Source organism: Gorilla gorilla, chromosome 1 (assembly GCF_029281585.2).
Source record: "Gorilla gorilla gorilla isolate KB3781 chromosome 1, NHGRI_mGorGor1-v2.1_pri, whole genome shotgun sequence".
NCBI lineage: Eukaryota > Metazoa > Chordata > Mammalia > Primates > Hominidae > Gorilla > Gorilla gorilla.
This window is the reverse complement of record NC_073224.2, coordinates 15,760,013-15,783,559: the sequence shown is the minus strand read 5'-3', so window position 1 is coordinate 15,783,559 and position 23,547 is coordinate 15,760,013. Positions and strand designations below refer to the sequence as shown.

General features: G+C 54.4%; 1 protein-coding gene across 1 annotated transcript; it reads right to left on the bottom strand.

Annotated features, from left to right (window-relative positions):
• Positions 1-57: 57 nt before the first annotated feature.
• Positions 58-15,981, bottom strand: LOC134758715 (mitogen-activated protein kinase-binding protein 1-like). Its single transcript, XM_063707366.1, has 26 exons — positions 15,793-15,981; positions 15,267-15,404; positions 14,819-15,001; positions 14,138-14,298; positions 13,180-13,369; positions 12,514-12,660; positions 12,119-12,294; positions 11,268-11,359; positions 10,883-11,008; positions 10,460-10,530; positions 10,183-10,304; positions 9,834-9,909; positions 9,613-9,724; positions 9,336-9,399; positions 8,968-9,102; positions 8,546-8,679; positions 8,278-8,333; positions 6,861-7,097; positions 6,179-6,345; positions 5,815-5,960; positions 5,503-5,700; positions 5,248-5,332; positions 4,704-4,987; positions 3,865-4,479; positions 3,357-3,442; positions 58-2,717 (listed from the first exon to the last, which is right to left on the bottom strand). The coding sequence occupies exons 1-26, from the start codon at positions 15,952-15,954 to the stop codon at positions 2,490-2,492; spliced, it is 4,191 nt and encodes a 1,396-aa protein (XP_063563436.1). The 5' UTR covers positions 15,955-15,981; the 3' UTR covers positions 58-2,489.
• Positions 15,982-23,547: the final 7,566 nt, after the last annotated feature.

Below are 23,547 nucleotides of genomic sequence, written 5' to 3'. Positions count from 1 at the left end.
CGGTGGAGCAACCGGCAGCGCCCGCTTCGGCCTGCCCCACTGGCCGGCATCCCAGGGTTAACAAACAATTGTGTTTATTGACAAGTTCATGCATCAGTACAAACGGGCACGTTAAAAACAGCCCCCCCGCCCCATGCAGCCGAGGATGAGGCGGGAAGCGCCGCGACCTGCACAAAGTAGAAAAGTTATAAATAAGGGGTTTTCAAAACAGGGCGGGGGCAAATCTGGAGTGGGGCGGTGGTCGCCGGTGGCCTCAGACATGCAGAAGGGGACGGGGCGCCGGCCGGGCCACGAGGCCCCCACCCACATAGGCCAGAGGGCAGGAAAAGGGCGGCCACATTCTCACAAACTTCTGGCGAAGGGTAGCTCCCTCCTCGTGAAGGACCTGGCCCAGAGGTCGAACCTGAGTCCCACCTGCGGTGGGCGCGGCTGGTGTGGGAAGTCGGGGCACAGCAGGCACGGGCCCGCCCCCGCCGCCGCGGGAGTTCCAGGGCCATGCGGGTGGCGATGCTAGAGGAGTGGGGAAGGGCCAGGTTTGGAGCAGCTCAAGCGCACTCAGGCTGATGCCCCGGAGCTGGGAACCTTCTGTAACCCCCTTTTTTTTTTTTTTTTTTTTTTTTGAGATGGCATGTAGCTTTGTCACCTAGGTTGGAGTGCAATGGCGCGATCTCGGCTCACTGCAACCTCCACCTCCACCTCCAGGGTTCAAGCGATTCTCCTGCCTAAACCTCCCAAGTAGCTGGGGTTACAGGCGCCCACCACCACGCCCAGCTAATTTTTTTATTTTTAGTAGAGACAGGGTTTCACCATGTTGGCCAGGCTGATCTGGATCACCTGACCTCGTGATCCACCCGCCTCGGCCTCCCAAAGTGCTGGGATTACAGGCTTGAGCCACCACACCTGGCCCGGAACCCATTTCTTTATAAGCGTCTGCCTATGGCGCAGCAGGGCGGGTGAAGGGGCTCTCGTGGCCTGAAGCTGTGGTAAAGCTGCTCTGACTTACCTGCAGCAGAGGGGAGCAGTAGGGCCCAGAAAAACCTTTCCTCAACTCTTCAACTGCCTCACGACATGGTCCCACTCTACCTCCTAGGGTCCCCTATCTCCTTTCCCTCACCCCTAATTACTGCCCTTTTACATTCTAACCTATCCCCTCACCTCTGCCACTTACATGTCCCATCTACCACTTTTCTAGTGTCTCCTTTGGTCCCAGCACCTCCCTCCTCCCTCCTCTCAAACTCCGGTATCCAGCACACCCGTGGGTGCCCAGCACTGCCTTTGAGGAGGCTCCTTCTACCTAAACCAGGTGTCCTATGGGCCATCTTGTATCAGCTAGGCTGTGGACACCAAGAATCCAGAATCTGGGTTCACTTAGTGTGCTGCACCCCTCTTCTGCTCCCTGATAGGTGTTCCACATAAGCCAGGGTGGTGAAGCTGAGGCAGGATGTGAGGAGACCAGGCACACAGCAGCCAGCCGGATACTCTAGCAACCAACACTCAACGGCGTGCTGTGCAGGTAGGTGTGTGTGTGTACATGTGTGCACGTGCATGTATGTGATCTCATCTGTGGCCGAGGTCCTCAGGAGGTAGGCCAGCGCCCTGTAAACGAGGGATGTTCCAACACAGGCTTCTGACTAAGCATCATTCAGGATGCAGGGAGAAGGTGGCCTCTGGGCTCCAGCAGCCGGCTGGGGTCCAGGGTGGAGGACAGGGAAGAACAAGGGGCTGAGGAAAGGAGGCCAGAGCTTCATGTTTGCCCAGGTGAGGGCTTACTGTCCTGCAGCAACGTCCCACAGCTGGCTCAAGTTCTGGCCAGGAGAGTAAGGGGTCACAGGGAAATACAACGCTGGGCCCCTCTTGGAGGGAGAATGGGAGTGGAATGTGCGGGCTCAGGTCCAAATACCAACTCAAGTCTCCTGATGGCTGGGGACACCCTGGAGGGCCAGATGGCTCTGCCTTTCTGAGCTGCCAGGTATTGGGGAAAACCACCCTGCTCTGGCAGCCAGGGGAGTGCAGCTGGTGTGAGAGGGGAAGTGGAGGTAGAGGTGAAGGCCCACAGTTGGCTGACGGGCACTGAATACCACATCACCTCACCTGGACCCCAGAGTACCCTGTGTATGCTCCACCACAGGGAGCTAATCCCTGCAGTAATTTCAAATGGCTTCTAAGAGAGGGCCAGCCCTTCCCAGATTCCTAGATGGGGCAGGCTGCCCTCCTACCTCTCACAGCACCAAGATGACAAAGACCCAAGACCTGTCCCTGCCACCGGAGGGGCTGTGGAGGCAGGAGTTCCAAGGAAGTGAGGCAACAGTCAGGGAAATAAATTAATAAATACACGCCCCCCATGAGGAGCGGCTGGGAAGGCTGCTTTGCCTCGGAACACTGCTCCCCACTTTCCACTCCAAGCAGCCCCGCAGGTTTTGGTGAGTGGCAGAGGGGCTGCAGTTTGGAATCGCTGGGGCATTCATTCACTTGGGACAGGCTTCCAGAACTCAGAGTTTGCGTTCCATACGCCGTTCCACGGCTCCAAGCAACAGTTCTGAGTATTGCTCCAGCAGGGCCTGTGTCTGCTCGGCTCCCACAGCCCCAGGGCTGCTGCCTGGGCTGGACAGCACTGCCCCAGCCACAGCTTCCAGCTCCTGTCGCACTGAAGAGAAGGTGTCTCTGAGGAGCTGGGCAATCCGACTTTGCTCTGCTGAGGGCATCTTGCAGCCAGCCACCTGAAACAGCACCCCCAGAAGTGAGGTGGAGGAGCCTGTCAACAGACATATAAAAGGGAGGGGCCCCACCTGGGTCCAGCCTGCCTCAGAAGGGACTAGCTGGGAACTCTACCCGCCAAGATCAGCATGTATGGCCAGGGAACATGGGATGCAGGCAGACTCTGGAGGTGACGCCCAAGGAGGAACCCATTGGATTGCAGAACCGTCTACATCTTATAAGCAACTCCTTATGACAACTCCGGCAGAATCTGCTTTCTCTTTCAAAGTTTGGGCCTTCTTGGACTGTCCCCTATGTCTAAGGGGGCCAAATAATTCATGGATATGAAAAAGGATGCCATTAATAATTACACTGGGACAACGACATAAACTGGGATTGTCCTGAGCCAACTAGGAGGTGTGGTCTCTTCAGGCCTCACCTCCTGAGGGAAGTCTCCAGCTCTTAACCAGAAATGACCGCAGGTGCCCGGTACAAGAGGCTAGCCTGGCCTCTAACCCCCTCACCTATGCTGCCCAAGATGTTCTTGAGTGTGCCATCCTGTCAGCACAAGAGCCTTAGCATACCGTTCTGGACATGGTTATCCGAAACACCCAGCACTACTGACGTGCTCGCCCTCCTGCCGGGGGGCACCTAACACCCACCGAGTGGTAGAGCCGCACGGCCTGGCGCACGCTGCCGCGGAGCTCTGCCACCAGCTGCTCACACTGCTCCAGGCTCACCGCTGGCTCTGAAAGAGACGGATACAGCTCAGTGAGGCCCAACATGTAGCCCTTTCAGGCCTCCGCACCCAAGACACTCAGAGCGGGAGAGACCTAGCCCTCAGCATTGCACCCCCCACTTGCCCTCAGTCCCTTCCTCTTGGCTTCTCTTCCAACGGCCTCCCCAACACCACACAAACAAGGTCCAGAGGAGACGGCCAGCCCCAAGTTCAGAAGCCACTGAATGGGCAAGTGAGTCACAAGGAAGTCATGAAGGTTAGCAGGAGGGTCTCACCATCAGGGGTGTGACTTACGGACCTGCGACAGGAGCAGACAGGACAAGAAACACCAGAAGCTGTACCCACAGAAATGGGATGGAGCCAGACAGCGGCCAACAGAGAGGGGAGAGTAAGGATGGGGCAGGAGATGAGAGCTGGGGAGCTGTGCACACCTGAGTCCTGGCTCAGGGCTGCCCCTGGCTTGGTGCATTCCATGGGGTTGGGAGTCTTCTCAGGGGGTGGGGGCTGCAAGTTTTCAGGGCCTTGGAAGAGGCTGCTGACTGGCAGTTGCTGGGCACAGGGGCTGCTGGGCCCAGGATGAGCCTGGCACTCTGTCCTAGGCTTGGGAGTGGGGCCCTCCCCCAAACAGGCCCATCTCTCAGTTGTACTGTGAGCTTTTCCTAGGCCCACCGGGAAGCCAGGCTTTTCTGCCTCACCAGGGGCCCGGCCTTTGGTGACAGGAGAGAATGCAGCCAGGGTAGGACGTTCAGGCAGTGGTTTGGGGATGTCCAGGACCAGGTGAGCCCGGCTGGGCAGGGCCAGCTTGCTGAGTGGTGAGACTCGGATGGGGGCATGAGCTTGAGGTTCAGCCACCAGGCCCAGGTTCTCCCCAACAGAGATACTGCGGGATATCTTGGCCATGGAACTGGTGGTGGGGTTCTGATAGGAGTGAGGCCGAGACGGACGGCCATCAGCTGGGGGCAGGGAGCCCAGACCATCCTGAGCTTCCATCTCCTGAGAGAGCAGTGCACCTGGTGAAGGGGCCTGCAGACTGGCCTCATCTCTTTCTGCAAAGGAGACAGAGGTATAAACAGGTCAGGTGTTGAGGAAGGCATCCCAGGTGCCAACACCCAATCCCGAAGAGCTGCTGTTCCCCTCCACATGCCCATTAAGGGACACCTAGTGGCCAGCACAGTGGCACATCAGGGCCACACCAGGCCCTCCCTCCTCCAGCATGTACATGTGTTCCATACACCCTGCACCCTGGCACTGAACCCATCAGGCTCCTCACCCTGTGGCACCAGACTGTGCACAGACTGGGCCTTCTGGAGTCCAGAAAAGGGGCTGGCTGTGGCCACTCTCTTGGGAGCCCAGCTACTGTCAGGGCTGAGATGGCATCGTGGCAACAGCACAGAGGCTGCCTGCTGGGGGCTGGGGTTGCCAGAGGACGGTTCCACCTCCGGGGGTGCTCCAGGGGGATTGGCACCATTGCCTCTCGGCTGCTCACCAGATGCCTGTGGCACCTGGGCTGGTCTCGACATCAGTGCCAGGCTTGAGGAGGACGGGGATGGTTCCCTACAGGGAGGAAATGTGGGAGAAGGCCCAGAGAAGGCTCAATGCTCCTCCCTGCCAAAATGGCGAGAAACTCATAGCACCAGGGCACTAGGAGAGGACAAGCACAAAGCCAGATAGGGCTGGGGAAAGGCCAGTTAGCCCAAAACCGGGAGTGCAAAACACCCCGCACATGGAGAGACAGAACACTGGAGAGGAGAGGGCAGCAGCCCTGGGAGGCCAGGAGAGCCGGAGCTGCTGCTGGGGGTAGGGGGCCTCTGTACCTGAGTGGGCGGGTCTGTACTTGCAACAGGAATCGTGAAGAGATACTCCGAGACTCTGACCTCTCTGGCACCTGCACTGGGGCCCCTACCAAGGTCAGAGAAATGATGAATTGGGGCAAAAACCAAGCCCTTGCCCCAGATTTTGCCTCCTTGAGACCCCCAGCCACAGCCTATACCCTGGGACCCTCCTCTCAGGTAGGCAAGGAGGGGAGAAGGGCAAATTGCAGGCACTAAATGCTGGCCCTCTGACCACACCTGGAGCAGCTCCACTGGCCAGAGTCTCAAAGTGCTGTTTTAGAAACTGCTCCTGGTCTGGAGTCTGGGGGCTGCCCTCCTGTAGCCCATAGGGGCCCACGTCTCCCTCCTCTTCTTCCTCTTCTTCATCGCCCTCAGCTGGCTCTTCAAGGTCTGAGGAGATGCCATCCACACTGAGGGGCTCCGTGCTCTCAGAGTCTGGGTGTGGGGAGGGGAGAGAGGCATCGCACTGCACCCATCTGTTGCCAGAGCCTCCCCACCCACCTCCAGGCCCCACCCCCCATGGCCCCTCCCTCCAGGCTACAGCCTCACCTTCAGTGGGGTGCTCGGGGCTGGAAAGGCAGCTGCTGCTGTAATCCACAGAGCAGGCACTGTCAGGGCTGTGCTTTTCTGAGCTCCTGCTGCCTGGGTACACTCTTCCCAGAGTTCCCCGGGCTGGAGCCTGCACCTGGAACTCACTGCCAGGATTCCAGCAGGGAGAAGAAAAGGCAGTGAGCAGGGGTAGGCAGCAGCCCCGCTGGACTCCTGCCTGTGTGTGATCAGGGTGAGGGATGAGGCAGTGGTGAGCTGGAAGGAAAGCCCTGAGCATCCTGGGGGCCAACCCTCCCTCGACTAAAGAACACTCATAGGGAGGGGAAGACGGGGGCACGAGGTCTGGCTAGGGCAGGATCCTTGCCTGGTATCCATGGTGGGGCTGTCACTCGGCTCCGGGTAGACAATACCGTCTTCAATGGGTGCAGGTTCCAGATCTTGGGCAAAGACCCCTTCCTCTTGTGACAATAATCGGATAATATGGGGATAGGAACAAGGTTGGGAAGCCTGAGGCCGAGGGGGCTTTTCATTCTGGGAACACACAAAGGGATGTTAACAGAGCAGAGGTGACAGATGAGGCAGTGGTAGCTGGGGGGTAAGCCCTGAGTATCCTGGGGGCCAACCCTCCCCTTGGAGAAGAGGTGGAGGTGAGTAAGGATGCGGTGTGCACTCATTCAAGGGGAAGCTGAAAGACAGACATCGAGAAGCCAGGCTGGCCTCCAGTTGCTGATGTGAGCTTCTCGATGAACTATATTAGCACTCTGAGCTGCCAACCTCCAGCTACCACTTAATACCAAGAGTCCTCCAAGAAACCCAGCCCAGGGCAAAGGCCACTTTTGCCTCTCTACCCCAACCCCTCCCCTGCCTATCCTGATGACCAAACCATACAGCCCAGCCACCCCCATCCTGGCTTTGCAGTTCAGGTTACCCATGTGCCACAGGGGCAGAGCAAGCATAGCTGGACCAGTGCTCAGGTCCCAGCTGGTGGCAAAGGCTGCCTAAGGCCCCTTGGAACTCTCTAGAGAGCTGGGAGAAAGCAGGCTTACCTGGCTAGTGAGTGAAGTCTCAAGGGCCTGCTGCCCATGCTTCCTGGGACCAGATGGGATGATGGCCAGCGAGTCCTGGCTAGGGTCCTGCAGGCTTGGGGCCAGTGTTTCCAGCTGCCGCAGATCCAGCATGGATCTAACGCTCAGTTCCACACCTGGCTGAACCCAGCGCCCTCTTCTTCTGGGTCCTGGGTTGGCTGCAGGAGCTGGGTCCAGGAACCCCACGGACTCCTGTGCCTGGTGGGAGGTAGGGGGTGGGGGAGGAGTAACAACAACCACACAGTAAGATCAACAAATATCCACATATCCCTTACTATGTGCCTGGCACACTACACATACTAGCTCACTTCATCCTCACAGCAACCTTTTGAAATGGGCACTAGTATAATCCTTGTTTTACAGATGAGGAGACTGAAGCACAGGGGGCTTAAGTGACCAGTCTGCGTCCCACAGACAGTAAGTGGCCTGCAGGTCAGTCTGGCTCCAGAGTTCATGCTCTTAGCTGCATTCCGCATCCTCTGGCACAGGAACCCCTAGTCTCAGCCTTCACCTGGTATCATGGATGCCTCAGAGCTGGGGGTCTCTCAAAGTCTCCTACTCTGAGGACAGCCCCAGCAGCAACCACTTACTACCAAGAGTCCCCCAAGAAACCCAGCCCAGGGCAAAGGCCACTTCTGCCTGTCTACCCCAACCACTCCTTTTGCCTCTCTACCCCAATCACTCCAATAGCTGGGGGCCCCAAAGTCCCTTCACAGCACCAAGGACAAACCTATAGCCCAGGCCTGAGACCCCTGGCCCGGTCAGGGTGCTCCAGAGACACCACAGCATCATCACTCTGTGAAACTGTTGCTGACAACGGAAGGTACTGGTGCTTGGGAACTTGCTCTGAACACCTTGATCCCCCTTTGGCCACCCCAGGGCAGTCGCTGAGTTATGGGTCCCCTCATGGCCTTTTCCCTCTAACTATTCTGGAAGTTCTCCGCTTACCTCCTAACCGGGGTCTTTAGAACTGTTTGTCCAGATCTCCGCTCTTTGGATCCTTGATTTCCTGCATTTTAGTTCTAACTATCTGGCTTAGGGGTCCTTTGTCCTCTCCACCTTGAGCTCTTCTCTGATGATATTTACTTCCAGGCACCAGGCAGCTGAACAAGTGCCCCACCTCCCCAGTGCTGACTGACCCTGTGCTCCATCCACCCCATCTGGTCCACAGGAAGGAAATACCTGGGCTTTCTTCACCCCGCACCCAGGACCGGCCCAGCTGCTTCAACTTCCCTGACAAGGCCTTCCTTGGACACAGGAGTGCAGCATGTGGGCAGACCCCATGCCCCAGTACCCTACCAGGCCCAGGGAGCCCTGTTCTCACAGCTCCCTTTGCCTCCTCTAACCTTGGAAGGACATTTTAACAATGGCGACTCACCCGACTCATCTCCCAGTGGGACAGGCTTCGGGGCAAGGCTGGGCTGGGGACCGAGGCTAGACAGAAACAGGCAGTCAGAGGAAGTGTCTCCTGCCCCCCACCAACCCAACCCTGGAGCCCTGGCCCCATCAGCCCATACCCTGTGTGGCCACAATGATGCCTCAGTTTCCTCAGCTCACACTGCTCTCACCCCACAGTCTCAGAAAAACCATATCTAGCCATTATACCAACTAGGGCCTGTCTGCCCCCACACCCAACTGCCACAGACCCAGTGCCTTCTTGGTACTCTTGGCAAGAACGGGCAGTGCTGGAAGTTCTTCTTCAGTCCCCTCATCTTCTCCCTCCTTGTCACTGTCTGATGAGAGAGCTGGTCCAGGAGACAGCATCGATGGGGCCTGGTGCCTGAGTCCGAGACAAGGAAGGGCATGGGGAGAGGAGACTCAATAGGGGGAGAGGAGGCTCAATGGGGGAAGAAGGAAGAGGAGACTCAATGAGGGGAAGAGGAGACTCAATGGGGGGAGAGGAGACTCAACAGGGGGAAGAGGCTGACATCATGGATCCTTGTGTGAGAGGTAAGGTTTTGGGAGACAGAGTTGCTGAATGGCAGGCCCAAAGCATGGAGGAAGTGCAGTGAGGTCCCAGCAAGCCATCTGCACACCCACCTATCACTTGCCCACATTCTGTTCTCACCGGTTGGGTCCAGAAGCCTTTTGGGGAGAGGATGGTCCTTGCTGCTTGCCGTCCCGCCGACGCTGGCACAACTCGGCCAGACGCTGCCTCATGCTGATGGTCATCTCAGAGCTCAGGCGCCACACAAATATGCAGCTGGGGTAAAGCCACACAGTTGGCTGAAGGAGGAGCAGGTAGAATGGCTAGCGCCATTCGTTCCCCTTATCCATGGATGGCAAGGAGACCAGAGTCACCCTCCACTTCAGGTCAAGCACAGCCAAGAGCTATCCCTGTTAACCCCACTTCCCAGAGACATCACTGAAATGGAGAGAGGGGAGGGCAGGGTGCTGTGGCAGAGTAAGAATCTGCCTCTCAGGGAAGCTGCTCACCTGTCCCCAGACACAGAGATGAGATGTTTACAATCATTACTAAATTTCATGCCAGTGACAATCTCTGTGAAGAACAAAGAATACGGTCTATAAGCCACCTTAAATTCCCAACCAAGTCCTCTCCATCCCAACAGTGGACACGGGGGTTGGCTGCAGGGTAGGGATAGGTAGCTCTGCGGGTCCCAAGAAACTAATAGAAGAGTGAAGCTCCAGGGGTGGAACTCACTCAGGTTTACGCAGGTATCAGCTTCTACTCGGGGATTCAGGCTACACTCACCTGAGTGGCCAAACATGGTGGCCACGCACTCGCCTGAGGAGAAGTCAAGAATGGAGAGATTCTTGTCAGAACAGCTGGTGGCAATGTAGATCCCTGAGGGGTCTGTCTGCACCTGAGGAGTAGCAGGGTGTGCAGCTGGAGGACATGGGAAGTACCAGTCCCTCCCACCCAGCACCACTCTGTCCCCCAGCACCTGTCCAGTACCCCCTCTGGGTCCTTACCTTAATGAGTGTGCCGTCCTCACCCTGTGATCCTTTAAACAGCTTCTTCTGCTTTCCACTGCTGATGTTAAATATCCTGTAAGAAACATAGTCTCTTTCTCATGAGGAGGTGGTGAAGGTGGAACACGCCTGGGGGATGGAAATGCCAGCTTTCACTCCCAGTCTACGCTCTCTGGGAGCTACCCCCAGCAGCAAACAGGCTACCACCTCTCGGGTGAAGCAAAGTACTGTAGGCTCAAGGGGGTACAAAGTCCTGTACAGAACGACAGATGTGGGAACTTAGCTGCACAGAGCTGACCCCGTAGGGCGATGAAGGAATGTGGGCAGAGTCTGAGGAGGGGACGCCCACCGAATATTTCGGTCCTGGCAGCTGATAGCCATGTACTTCCAGCTGGGCTCCACATCCATGTCATAGAGGGTCGTCTTCCGCACCACGTGGTGTGTCCGTGTGAACTGCACTCCATCTCCAGACTGCAGGGGTGGAGCATGTGGGCAGGCCCACACCCAAATGCCTCACCAGGCCCCAAGAGCCCTACTTGCGCCTCCCTTCACCTCTTGTAACCTTAGGCAGGGAATGGCAGACCCCGCCCTGCCCCGCCCCTCTCAGGAAAGCCCAGTGCCCTCACCTTCTGCGCAGTGCGGAAGTAGATGCTCTTGTCTGCTCCACAGCTGATCATGCGGACTTGCCCATCACTGGCTATGAAGGAGGGAAGCCCAGCTGTTCCCACTGTTCTCACCACACGGGAGCAGCCTGCCTCCCACCTTCGCTCCATGAGATCCCCCATCAAGCTACTCTACATGCCAGGGAAAACCAACTAAATTAAACCTGGAAACCCAGGTTTTCCTGTCTCCTTATCCTCAGTCCAACCTGGTTGGCTCAAGTCCCAGCACTGAGAGTCTCTGTTCCACCTATCTTCCCAACCAGCTCCAGGCCTCCCAGCTGCTGTCCAACACTCCCCGACGACTGGCAGACCCTTCTCATGGAGGTGGGAGGCAGATGGCAGCAGGGGTGAGAGTGGCAGGATGTGTCTCATTCACCCTGCCCGCACCTGCAAACTTGACAGCAGTGATGGAGGATGAGTGTTCGTCCAGCATCTGCTGTAGGCTGTACTCCCGCCCGGCATCCAGCACGTGGATCAGCCGGTCCCGGCTCGCCGATGCTAGCAGTTTCAGACCTGGGGATGAAAGAACTCCATCAGCCCATGAGTGCCCTGAACAGTCCTTATCTGGGCCTGGCAAAGAGCCCCGAGGGAACTGAGCCCCATATCCCCAAGCCATGTGAACCACGGAGCAAGGACAGAGCTGTCTTCCTCTAAACCAGCAAAGACACCAATGATCCAAAGATTACCGACCCCACGTCCAAGAGCCGGGACAGATATAAGTGGCGCCGGCAGGACTGGAGGAGCCCTGTGCCATTCCGGGCATTCTCCTGACCTGTGTCTGGCTTAGAATACTCCAGGCACAGAATCTCAGAGTCATGGGCCTCCACCTTCAGCATCTCACTCAGGGACTGAAGTTCGTGCACCCTGCAAAGATGAGGAGAGGTAGGAAGAGGCCATGGCCAGGCCGCAGGAAGGACTCACGCCCCCTCCTCTGCTACATTTTCTCCTCCTTTTTCCTTTTTTTGAACTTTTAGGCTTAGAGAAAAGTTGCTGAAAGAACAGACAGCGTCTATATTTCCCTTACCCAGCTTTCCCTAATGTGAACATCTTACATAACAATACTGCAATTATCAAAACTAGGAAATTTATGTTGGCACAATACTATTAATTAGAGACCTTACTCAAATTTCACCAGTTTTCCTACTATGTCCTTTTTCTTGACTCTAGATCCTATCCAGAATCCAAATTGCATTTAGTTACTTCTCCTTAGACTTCTGTGGTCTGTAACAGTTCTCTAGTCTTTCCTTACTTTTCATGATCTTGATGCTTTTGAAGAGTATTGATCAGTTACTCTGTGGTATGTACCTCAATGTGAGTTTGTCGGATGTTTTCTCACACCTATATTGAGTTTATGCATTCTTGGTAAGAATAGCACAGAAACAATGTCACATCCTTCTTAGTACATCCTATTATGGGCTTAATGATGTTGATATGAGGATGTTAACCTTGATCACTTGGTGAAGATGATTTCTGCTAGGTTTACTCATTGTGAAGTTATTATCTTTGCCTTGTAAATAAGTATCTTGTTGCCCAATCTTTTCGAGCCAAACCCTCCCTAAAGTTCTAAATACCCAACTCTGCACCACGAGAGGCAGTCAGTACCCACCCAGGACCTGGCATTACCTAAGTGTGCCCATACAGTCCCCTGATGCTAGATGCTGTCCATTGGGGCTGACACACACCGAGCGGATGCCCATGCGGGGATCCAACAGGGATGCATCAGCTTTGTCTCCTCCAGGCAGCTCTGTGTCCAGCAGGGCCTGGGTGTTCCCATCCACATAGATGATTTTAATGAGGTCCTAGTGGAACAGGTTAGAAAAGGTGGATGAGGCAGGCCTGACCAGTACAGCTGCAAGGGGCAAGAAAGCTGAGCAAAACAAACCCTTGGACCACAGAGCACAGCCAAATGAAGGCTGGAAGGCCAAGGCCTAGGGACCCAGTTCCCAGTAACAAGGTGCAATAGCTGTGGGGATGGGGGCACTGAGGGTGAAGCGGGGCCCCACAGCCTCAGGGCTCACACTGCTGAGGATGTTTCGGTGGAGGGTGGAGCCATGCACCCCGGAGCTCTCTGTGTTCCACAGGCGGATGGTGTTGTCTGAGGAGCAGGTAATAAAGGAACTGGGGGGCAGGCAGGCCTGGTTACTATCCTTCACCTCGGGGTAGACCTGAAGGGGCCGAGGGAACACAATCAGACCTCCATTCGGGAGCAGTCCTCTGCCTACCCAAGGAGATGGAAGGGAATGGGACGAAAGAGGGAATGGTGGCCAGGACTTAGCCCAGTGCCTGTCACAGGCCATACATAACTGGTATATACCCTTCAACATGACCAAGGGGAAGCACCCACTATATATCAGGCACTCTTCTATGTCTCCCACTTACATTATTTCATTTTATTCTTAGAACAATTAGGTGAATCAAGTACACCATTTTACAGGTGAGGAAACTGAGGCTTGGTCAAATTCAATAACTTGTCCAAGATGACTGAGGCAAAACTAAGGATGGAGCACACTGGGGAAGCCTGTAACATTCAAACTCAGTCCCCAGGATCTATCCCAGGGAGGTCACTGGAGAAACAGGGAGGCAGCAGGAATCTAAGATTATACTTGGGGATCCCTACTTTCTGTCCTCAAAATGGTATCCCAGCCAACCTGGCCAGTCTCCAGCCAGCCAGCCAGCCCACATACCTCCACACTCCAGACGCAGGAAGAATGATACAGAGCCGAGTACACCTTGCCCACTTTCTTGGGGTCCCTCACATCCCAAACATAAATGCTATGATCGTTGTACACACAAGACAGCCACTCATTAGTAGGATCAAAGGTCAAGGCAATGGTGTCTGGATACCTGCCATTCGCCACTCCAGAGAAGAGGCGACTGTAGGGAGAGGACAGGGCACACTGGTCAGACTGAAGGGAATGAAAAGAGAAGCCAATCCACAATGCAAGGAGCAGTGTGTGAGGAGCCCTCCCTGGACCTGCAGGTTTGGAAGTAGTTGCTTGAGAGAAGAAAGGAGCCCCTATTAGCCATCAGCAGGAACCTGACCCAGCACTAGCTGCTGGGCCATGGTGTTCGGATGAACACAGCTTCACAGAACACCAACGTTAGACAAGGTACTTCTATGGCTGTGATGGGGCAAAACAAAAACAAGACTACTCTGTGCACAGATAAAAACAAGATCACCATACAAACCACAACGAACCATGACAATGATCAAACACCGCCTTTCCCATCTACATGACTGCTGGCGGCTTCTTGACCAAACACAGCTTTAGCCCCCTACCTTTCCTTCACCTCTTAGATAAATTAACAAGATGTTCCACTGCAGAATCGCCCCTAGTTCCTGACAGCATCCAACCAGAATACTTCAATCCCTTGAACGATTCCTAAAATCACCCAACGCAAACCCAAATCCCATATGTCCCTCCTAACACCCACTTACTGAGACTCTCCACAGTTCTCCATGGGGTGGGGTCTCCTTGGTTGCAACAAGTACCGATAAACCCAAATTCTTCTGTCTAAAGAGGTGTTCCCAATAATCTTTGGGGCATCAATACACTCTTCACCTGCTCCCTGAGGCACTGACAAGAAAGACTGGGCAGGGATAAGGCTACAAATGGAGGAAGGGGGGCCCACGTAGCTCACCTGGCCTCGGTGATGCTAGCAATGTCTGTCCCCAGAGCATGGGGTCGGGGCAAGGTGCTAAGGAAGTGCAGGTTAGAGGGGTTGAAAAGGCGCACGGTGCCATCGGCACAGCCACAGAAGATGTAGTCTTGGCTCACAGAGATGCAGTGGGCCACTGTGGTCTGTGGGCAGAGCAGCTCAGCTCAGCAAGGCCACCTGCCCACTCAGTCTTCTCTCCTCCCCACCCATCAACAGCCACCTGCCAAGAGGAGGGACCGGCCAAGGCAGGGGCAAGGGAAAAGCCGCCCAGCTGCCCTGTTCTGAGCCCCTCAGCCCTGTCCAGCCAGGGATTAGGAATCGAGGATTCTTCTAGGCACCAGAGGATCCAGTAGGAAAAGCCCAGTGAAGAGAAAGAAACAGCATGAGAAAGAGAGGAAGGTGCAGGCACCACTTACTGTGAAGCTGTCTATGTTCTGAGCGGAAGAGGAAAGCAGGAGAAAGAGACAGAAAGAGCAGAGAGGAGGCAGTTATACAGATCACCAAGGGCTGGAAATGGGCCAAGCTCTAGCTCCCCCAAGCTTCGTTCTCCTGGGAATCTCCCGTATGCACAAGGGACCAGCCCCTAGTCTGAAGCCCTGGGCACTAGTTCTCCCCTGAGCTGAGACATGAGCAGACCCTACCCCTGGGGACGGAGGTACTTACCCTCAGCTCCACCCACTTGTCCAAAAGCCTTCGATCACTGAACTCGCACAGCAGCCCTGAGGACGTGACGCAGAAGGTACTGTCCGCCTTCTTTCCTCTGCCACGGGCCACATCAGTGAATAGGTTGTTCCGTAGCTCTCCCAGCAGCCCTGAGCGGCCCAGCAAGGGCACAGTGGCATTCACCTGTGGAGGCACACCACTGTTACACCCCCATCCACCCCGGAGCCTGCCCCTGGAAACTAGGCCCTAGGAGAGTACAGGGGACGCCTCCAGCACCTCCTTGCTCTTTGGGCCTACTCCTCAGCCCAGACAGCATCTGGCTCATCCAAAACTTCTGCATGACTGCTGGGAATGCAGAGAGAGGCCCAAGTGGGGCAGAGTCTCCTGGGGTGGGCTGGGCAGGCCCTGCCAGGGGCCTTGGTGGCTACTCCCAGCTTCAGCAGCTCACCTTTGAGGTCTTGCTGTCATCGAGATACCAGAATTTGATGTGCCGGTTGCCTGCAGTGACAAAGTAGCTGCAATCCTCAGAGAAGGACGCTGCTGTCACCCGACTGGACACCTTGTTGGAGGCCGCCACAGTGTTTTTCTGGAGGGGATGCCAAAGGAAGAATCAAGGCTCTGTCTCTTGGAGCTAAGAAGACAGTGACTCAGACAATGGAGGAGAATTAGAATTTGTACTTGAAAAAGTGTTTCTTTCCAGAATTTACTGGCCAGAAAAAGAGGGGTGGGGAAATAATCCCTTTCTAGAGGAGCTGAAAAGATTCGTTTCCTGCAGAAGTCCTTGAAGGCATAAAGCTAGCCCCTTCAACCAACATGCTTGGCCACACAATTGCTCTTTTCTGCTTCAAATAACTTTCTAGAATGAGAATGGTTCAGTGGGGTGGAATGGAGCAGTGCAGGTCAGCAGTCTCTTGCCTCCCCAGCTGACACTTGACCCCTGTGAGGCTGCCAGGCCACCCCACCCAGCCACTCACCTTCCAGGCCCACACCTTGACGATCATGTCATACTGGTAGCCCACAGAGACAATGTATTTGGCGCTAGGAGAGAAGGCCACACAAGCCACACCGTACTTGTGCTCCTGCAGCTCGGCCACCTGGCTGTGCTCTGCCACATCCCAAACCCGCACGGCAGGCATGTGCCCACTCTGCAGGGAGGCAAGAACTGGAAGTGAGTTCTTGACTTCTCCACAGGCATACAGCCCCACTTCGTCTTCCAGAGCGGGGCCCTCGCCTCCTTAGCTACTAGATACCATCACTTCCCCAGCCAAAAGTCAGGGCAGGGTACAGAGGAACTATGATAAAGATCTGAGGGCAACAGTGATTACCAGGAAGAAAGTGGCCCCGGATTTTAGTCAGCATCTCTGGGTGGCCGTCTGTACTTCAGGTTGTTCAAAGCTCCCTGAATGGTTCTGACGGGCAGCCGGCATTGAGAGCCACTACCACTCAGGTCTATTTCTGCCCCTAGTAAGACTACGCGGCCGGGACAGAAGCGTTCCTCCTGAGCCCAGCAGGGGGCCCCCGGGGGTAAGGAATAGTTAAGGCAGTGGTTTCCAAAGCACGCTTCCTTCACCAGCAGGATCAGCACTCTCTGGGAACTTGTTACAAATGCACATTTCAGACTCCCATCCCAGACCTACAGAATCAGAATCTCTGAGGACCAGCCTAGTGATGTGTGCTTTCACAAGCCCTCCAAGTGATTCTGATGTACACTAAAGCTTGAGAACCACTATTTTAAGGTATAGCGAAAACCAGGATTTGGTGTCTGTTTCAGAAGCCAAAGTGACAGCAGGCCTAGGACGGCAGCTCTCTGCAGAGGCCAGGACACCTGCCCTCTTTACAGTACTGCCAGCCCTCTTCCTCACTCACCTCTCCAGTGACCAAGTACTTGCCATTAGGGGAGAAGGCAAGGGCAGTGATGGTTTTCCTGCAAGAGATGGGGCAGGCTCAGAGGGGCACTGGCAGCCTGGCCTAAGCCTAGCCCCCTCCCAGCCTCTCAAAAGGTGAGACCAGCAGACACCAATGGCACATGTGGCACTTCCCCATCTGGCTTTAGGGCCCAACCAGGCCCCAGCCCCCAGAGCCATAGAGACTCTAGACAGTGCCCTTCTCATAGCTCCCAGAAGGAAGAGGTATCCTGAGGACCCCAGCCCATTTACCTGGAACTGTTGAGGATGTGGTGCTGTTTGTCTTTCCGGGGATTGAACAACACAACCACACACCTGAAGAGATGAGCAGACAACAGGCTCAGCAGCAAACCACAGCTCCCCCAGGAGCCCTCCAGGCCACCCAGGACTTCCAGTCACCTGGCAGAGGGAGCTGGGTAGAAAGAGCTCAGAAGGGCACCACTGTTTTTTTCCTTTTCTTTCTTTTTTTTTTTTTTTTGAGACAGGATCTTACTCTGTCATCCCAGCCAGAGTGCAGTGGTGCAAACATGGCTCAGTGCAGCCTCAACTTGCAGGCTCAGGCAATCCTCCCACCTTAGCCTCCCTAGTAGCTGGAACCACAGGCATGTGCCACCATGCAAGCTAATCTTTGTATTTTTTTTTTTTTTTTTGTAGACACAGGATCTTGCCACATTGCCCAGGCTGGTCCCAAACTCTTGAACTCAAGTGATCTGCCTCCCAAAGTGCTGGGATTACAGGCATAAGCCACCATGCCCAGCCTCCACTGCTTTCTCCTGGCAACCTGTTCTTGCTCCTTTTCCCCACCCAAGAGGAACTATCTCTGTAGCCCCATGAGAGTGAAAGGGTTCCCTGGAAGCCTGTCCTCCCAGCCAGGCCCCTAAATACCAGCTCTATCTCTGGCCATACCCACAAAGGGCAGCAGGGACACAGGCCATCCCGCAGCCCTTGTGCATACCCCAGGAAGGGGTGTAGGGGGAAGAAGAAATGTGATTTGGGCAAAGCAGGCCTCGGGTGCACAGCCCGTTCACAGGCTTGGGGCCACACGTGTATCAAGCATGTGTGCCTTAAGATGTAAGGCCTCTCACGTGTGCACCCACGTGTGTACTTGGCAAGAGCTGGCCCCCCACACCCTCCATGTGTTGGATAAGGAAGGAAGTGGGAGGCGAGGCAGGGGCCACACAGCAGAGAGGCTCAGTAAGATGGGGTGGGGGATAGAGATAGCCTGAGAAGGCCTGGGAAAGCCTTACAGTGCCACAGAGGTCCCAAGCCCTACCCTGAGAATCTCTGGCCCCAGGAAACCTGAGAAGAGCCCCCCTGACTGCCAGAAGCAGAATCAGGGACTCTGCCTGCCTCGCAGAGAAGGTGGGGGCAACCTCTCCCGCCAGGCAGCAAGGCTGCTGGATGGAATCAGGTCCTGCCTTTCCAGAGGCAGCTCCGGAGACGGAAGCTGGGTAGTAGGAATCGGGGGCAAGAAGCCAAAGGCCAATAGCCAGGCAGCTTCTCTTTAGGCTTCCTGGCTGTCAGCAGGCCCTGGCCCGTTGCCCCCTTCTGCCTCAACTCTTCATTAGCACTGGAAATAGTAGACAAGAGCAAGCCTGGAGACTGCGAATAGGAAAGGCAGGGAGGAGAGAAAGAGGAGACAGCTACTTCCCCCAGACCTAATTTTCCCTAGTGCGACCCCACTGCAGCCCCCATATCTGAACGCCACTACTGGCTGGAAACTTGAAGGGAGGTAGGTGCAAGTTGCTAGTGAGGGCTAAGCATCTTGGGCTCAATAAACCACTTCGATATGCAAATTTGGGGACACTGGGACCTCCGATGTGACTAGATATGCCCAGAACTGCCAGGCTGACCAACAGCTGTGGAATTCCTGAGTCACATCATTTTCTCCTCTAACCCCTCAACTCTTCCTGTTTTTTTTTTTTTTCTCCTTCTTTCTCCATTTCCTACTCTTTCCTTGTTCCTGTTTCCTTTCTCTGTTTTTCTGAGACAAGGTCTCACTATGTTGCCCAAGCTGGTCTTGAACTCCTGGGCTCAAGTAATCCTCCTGCCTCATCCTCCCAAGTAGCTGGGATTACAGGCTCATGCCACCCTGGCTCAGCCCTTCCTTCATTTTTTTTTTTTTTTTTGAGGCAGGGTCTCGCTCTGTCACCCAGGCTGGACTGCAGTGGCACCATGGCACCATCACAGCTCCCTGCAGCCTCGACCTCCTGGGCTCAAGCAATCCTCCCACCTCAGCCTCCCAAGTAGCTGGGATTACAGGCACATGCCACCATACCCAGTTAATTTTTGTATTTTTTGTAGAGATGGGGTTTTGCCATGTTGCCCAGGCTGGTCTTCAACTCCTTTCTCTTTTTATACCACCTTCTAGTCTCCTGCTTCCCCTTCTAGAATGTCACAGTCAGGAGGGTTTTAAAAAGTATGACAGGCTGGGCACAGTGGCTCATGCCTATAATCCCAGCACTTCGGGAGGCTGAGACAGGCAGATCACCTGAGGTCAGGAGTTCGAGATCAGGCTGGCCAACATGGTAAAACCCCATCTCTACTACAAATACAAAAATAAACCAGGTGTGGTGGTGGGTACCTGTAATCCCAGCTACTTGGGAGGCTGAGGCAGGAGAATTGCTTGAACCCAGGAGGTGAAGGTTGCAATGAGTTGAGATCATGCCATTGCACTCCAGCCTGGGCGACAAGAACTAGACTCTGTCTCAAAAAAAAAAAAGTATGACAAAAGCAAGATGGCTCTGGAAACTCTGCACCCCATCGCTCTTGAGCAGGCAAATGAAAATTATAACAGAGCCGGGAGCGGTGGCTCACGCCTGTAATCCCAGCACTTTGGGAGGCTGAGGCTGGCAGATCATGAGGTCAGGAGATCGAGACCATCCTGGCCAACATGGTGAAACCCCATCTCTACTAAAAATACAAAAATTAGCCAGGCGTGGTGGCGGGCACCTGGAGTCCCAGCTACTGGGGAGGCTGAGGCAGGAGAATGGCATGAACCCAGGAGGCGGAGCTTGCAGCGAGCCAAAATCACACCATGACACTCCAGCCTGGGTGACAGAGTGAGACTAGGTCTACAAAAGAAAAAAAAAAGAAAGAAAGAAAGAAAGAAAGAAAATTATAAGAGTTCAAAGTGCACAGATTTAGATTTTTTTTTCTTTTTTTTTTGAGATGGAGTCTCACTCTGTCACCCAGGCTGGAGTGCAGTGGCGTGATCTCAGCTCACTGCAACCTCCACCTCCCGGGTTCAAGCAATTCTTCTGTCTCAGCCTCCCCAGTAGCTGGAATTACAGGCAACCATCACCAAGCCTGGCTAATTTTTTTATATTTTTAGTAGAGATGTGATTTCACTATATTGGTCAGGCTGGTCTCAAACTCCTGACCTCAGGTGATCCACCCACCTTGGCCTCCCAAAGTGTTGGGATTACAGGCGTGAGCCACTGTGCCCAGCCAGATTTAGATATTTAGGTTTTAATACTTTATGCAGTACATGAAAAATAATAGCCCCAGGCCTGCCACTATCATGAATTCAGAGCCCAGAAAGTTCTCAGTGGTTAAACAACATTTTCTGAAACTTCCTGCAATCTGTGCTGACCTGAGGCCCTCTACAGACTCTTCTCTCCAGCAAAGGCTCTAGTCTGAATGGGGACAGGTTCCCTAGCTTTCTGATTAGTTACACAGGAACCATGGTAAAGGGCTTCAGCTGAGAGTTGATCTAACTGAATTGACTCGATGCATAATCCAGCCAACCATATTCCAAATCCAGAAAAACTGGGATCTATTTGCAAGTTTACGAGTTTTCCCTTAATTCTCATCCCAAAGCAGCATTTCAGCCTTTAAAGGGTAGTGCATCAGACTGCTTAAAACACTTTCCAAGTCACTGCATACAAACTCAGTCTTCCTGGGACACAATATCCTCTGTTTCCTCCTTCTCCTATGTTCCGCTCCATGGTGGAAGAAGGGTGAATGATGCATGTGAGTGTGTGTAGGAACACTACGTAGATAGAAGGATGACTGGCTAGAGGCAATGAGGCAATCTCTCCCTCCTCTAACATCCCCTTGCCCCCAGTATAGCCTAAGAAATTCTCAGGTGTGCCATGGAAGAGCTAAGCAAGAAAAGGAAACACACAGAGGTCGTCCCTTAAGCAACTATTTTTATTTCTAATTATTGATATTTGGAAGCCATCCAACAAGAGAAAGAGAACATGCAACCACGGTCGCAGCTACACATGCAGGGACGATAACGCAGATGCTGAAGTGAGAGCAGCATGGCCAGGGCTCCTTGTGTGCTTGACTTGAGGCCCTCCTGACCTGTTCTCAAAAGCACCAAGGAGCCCTCTCAGCCTTCTTGGTGAACTCTGAGCAAGCTCCTAGGTCAGCTGGGGAGCGGAGTGCGGGGCACAGTTTGTATCAATCTTTCTCTCCACATCCCCTGACCCTGCCCAGCAGGGTGAGCCCTTGCTCAGTGCTGGCTGGGATCCACCACATGCCAAGGGCTGGGTTGGCCCAATCAGCTGAGTCCTGCAACTCAGCACCTGAGGGTGCAGGGCGGCTGCTCACTCTCATGGAAGGACATAAGGCCTCAGCCTGGGGGAGTCACGCTGTGGAGTACTGGTGCCAGGTGCTGGACCCACTGCCCAGGAAGGGCCAAGCCTTCAACATCCCCCTTCCCTACACAGGTCCAGGCCTGCTGCTACCACAAAGAGCCCAGGATTCCCATAGGATCCACCTCCTACCACTCTCCATCCCCCGGATGGGATGAACTATGCATGGGGCAGCACAGACACAGGGAGCAGGACACACAAGGTCAACCAGGGACCCTGGGCCTTTGAATTGTTTTCTTTCAGACCAGGTGAAATCTGAGAATGACTCACAGAAGCATGCCAAAGGGGCTTCTGGCCTTGCTCAAATGTCGCCCTCCAGCCCTATTTATCATTACAACCCTACCTCCGTCACTGCTACTGCTTCTACTGTTTCCAAAGCACACATCAATTTGTAATCATGCTTATAACTTACACTGGGGGTGGGGATCCGTCTTCACACACCAGACTGCCAGTTCTGTGAGGATGGTATTTTTGGTCTATTTTACTTACTGTTAATTTCCCAGGGCCTAGATGATAGGCCCTCAGTAATTATTTGTAAACAAGTGAATATATCTTCAAGTCGCTAGGGGCAAGATCTCAAAGCCCTGGCTGCCAAGGAACCTCCTGGGTAGCAGAGTGTGAATGAGGGCCCTGGGGAGAGGTCCATGGTTCTCCTGTACCTCAGGCATTTAGGACTCCTTGATGCTCAAGGGCAGCGTAGAGGTGGAAAGAGCAGAACACTGAGGTCACAGGCCTGTCTGCTAACACACTGCATGATCCTGGGCACCAAGTCCCAACCTTTTCTTCTCTCAGGCCCACATGGTCTCTCTACTGTCCCTGGCGAATACCCTACAGCGAGTAAGAAGGTAGCTCTGTGTTCCTTCAGCTCAGGTGTCACGAGAACACAGTTCAGGAGGAGAATTCTGTCACACCCAGTGCAATGCTTCAAAGCTGAGGATCTCAGCATCAATTTTAACATGGGCTGAGTAAATGGAGGGCCTCCTCAGGAGAGCAGGGGTTCCCTCTTCTCCTCCCCACTTAAATCAACCAAGAGGTCTCTTCTTAGCTGCCAGATACACCCCGTCACCTCGCTGGGACACTTCCCATCCCAGCGGGAGAGGAGCAGCTGTGCGCAGGGCACTCACCCAGGCCATTCTGGCATGGGAGCCAGGAGAAACCCATTCTCAGGACTGGGCACAGGGGCACAGGGGCTGTGCTGGGCTTGAAGGCCCATCAACCTTCCACCAGCCGGCTGAGGAAAAGGCCCAACTCAATTAAGGGTGTTCAACTCAATTAAGTCTCTCAAAGGGGCTGTCTGGCATCCTCTAGTAGGGGGGCTTCCCGTGGGGAAACAACGGCCAAGGGATGTAGGAGCCACTAGGACAGGCTCCATGCTCAGCCTGGAGCTCCTACCCACCTCTGCCTGACACACCGCCCACCCTCCTTTCCTGTGCTGTTCCATTTCCTTTCAGAAAACTTTGTTTTGGTTTGATATTCGCCTCTGGGCCTCAGAGAATTTTCTGAGTTTTGTTTCTCTCCTTGTTTCTAGGATACCTGAGCTGGCTCCCAAAGCAACAGGCACAGGAGGAACAAGAGCGTGGGGGCTGGGGGCAGTGTAAGGATGATCAGATAAGAAAAGCAGGGAGACAAGGAGGGAGGTGAAGAACCTGCTTGTGCTCAGACAGAATCTGGTGGCCCCCAACATCGCAGCAGCACATCAGGGAGTTCTAGAACACAGCAAAACTCAAACACCCAGAAAAGAAGCCATTTGCACAGACAACTTCAAGTTCTAAGAAATCAGAAGGTCAGGGAACAGATTAGGGGCACTGCCCAGGGATGGCCTAAGCCAAGCAGACACACTTAGGAAACCTACTAGAGGTTCCATCAGAAAAGCCTGTACACCATCTGGAAGGATCATGACTCCCAGGCACATGCACTGAGCTGAGACCTGCTCATAAACATGCATAAGCACATGCCCTTAAAGGCCAGGCCTGGAGTCCAGGGGTGTGTGAGGAAGAAAGCGGGCAGGACTCCACACTCCCCGGGGCAGGGACACAGGGCTCAGCATGCACCAAGCAGCACCCCAAGGCCTCTTCTGCCTGTGCTACCCCAGCCCCACCTCCAACAAGAGGGAACCTGGCTTTCCCAGGCAGAGGCAAGAACAAGTGGAATTCCCCTGAGGCAGGCTGCACAAACTTATCCAGTAGAGAGGTCTTTCCATCAACTTGCTTCTCTAGGGGAA

Excerpts from the sequence above, each read along its gene's own strand:
- LOC134758715 (XM_063707366.1), bottom strand. The coding sequence starts at position 15,954 with ATGCCTGCCGTGCGGGTTTGGGATGTGGCAGAGCACAGCCAGGTGGCC. Across the intron at positions 9,910-10,182 it reads TGCCAGGACCGAAATATTCG|GATATTTAACATCAGCAGTG; the intron begins GTGGGCGTCCCC and ends TGTTTCTTACAG. Across the intron at positions 9,400-9,612 it reads CACCATGTTTGGCCACTCAG|AGATTGTCACTGGCATGAAA; the intron begins GTGAGTGTAGCC and ends TGTTCTTCACAG.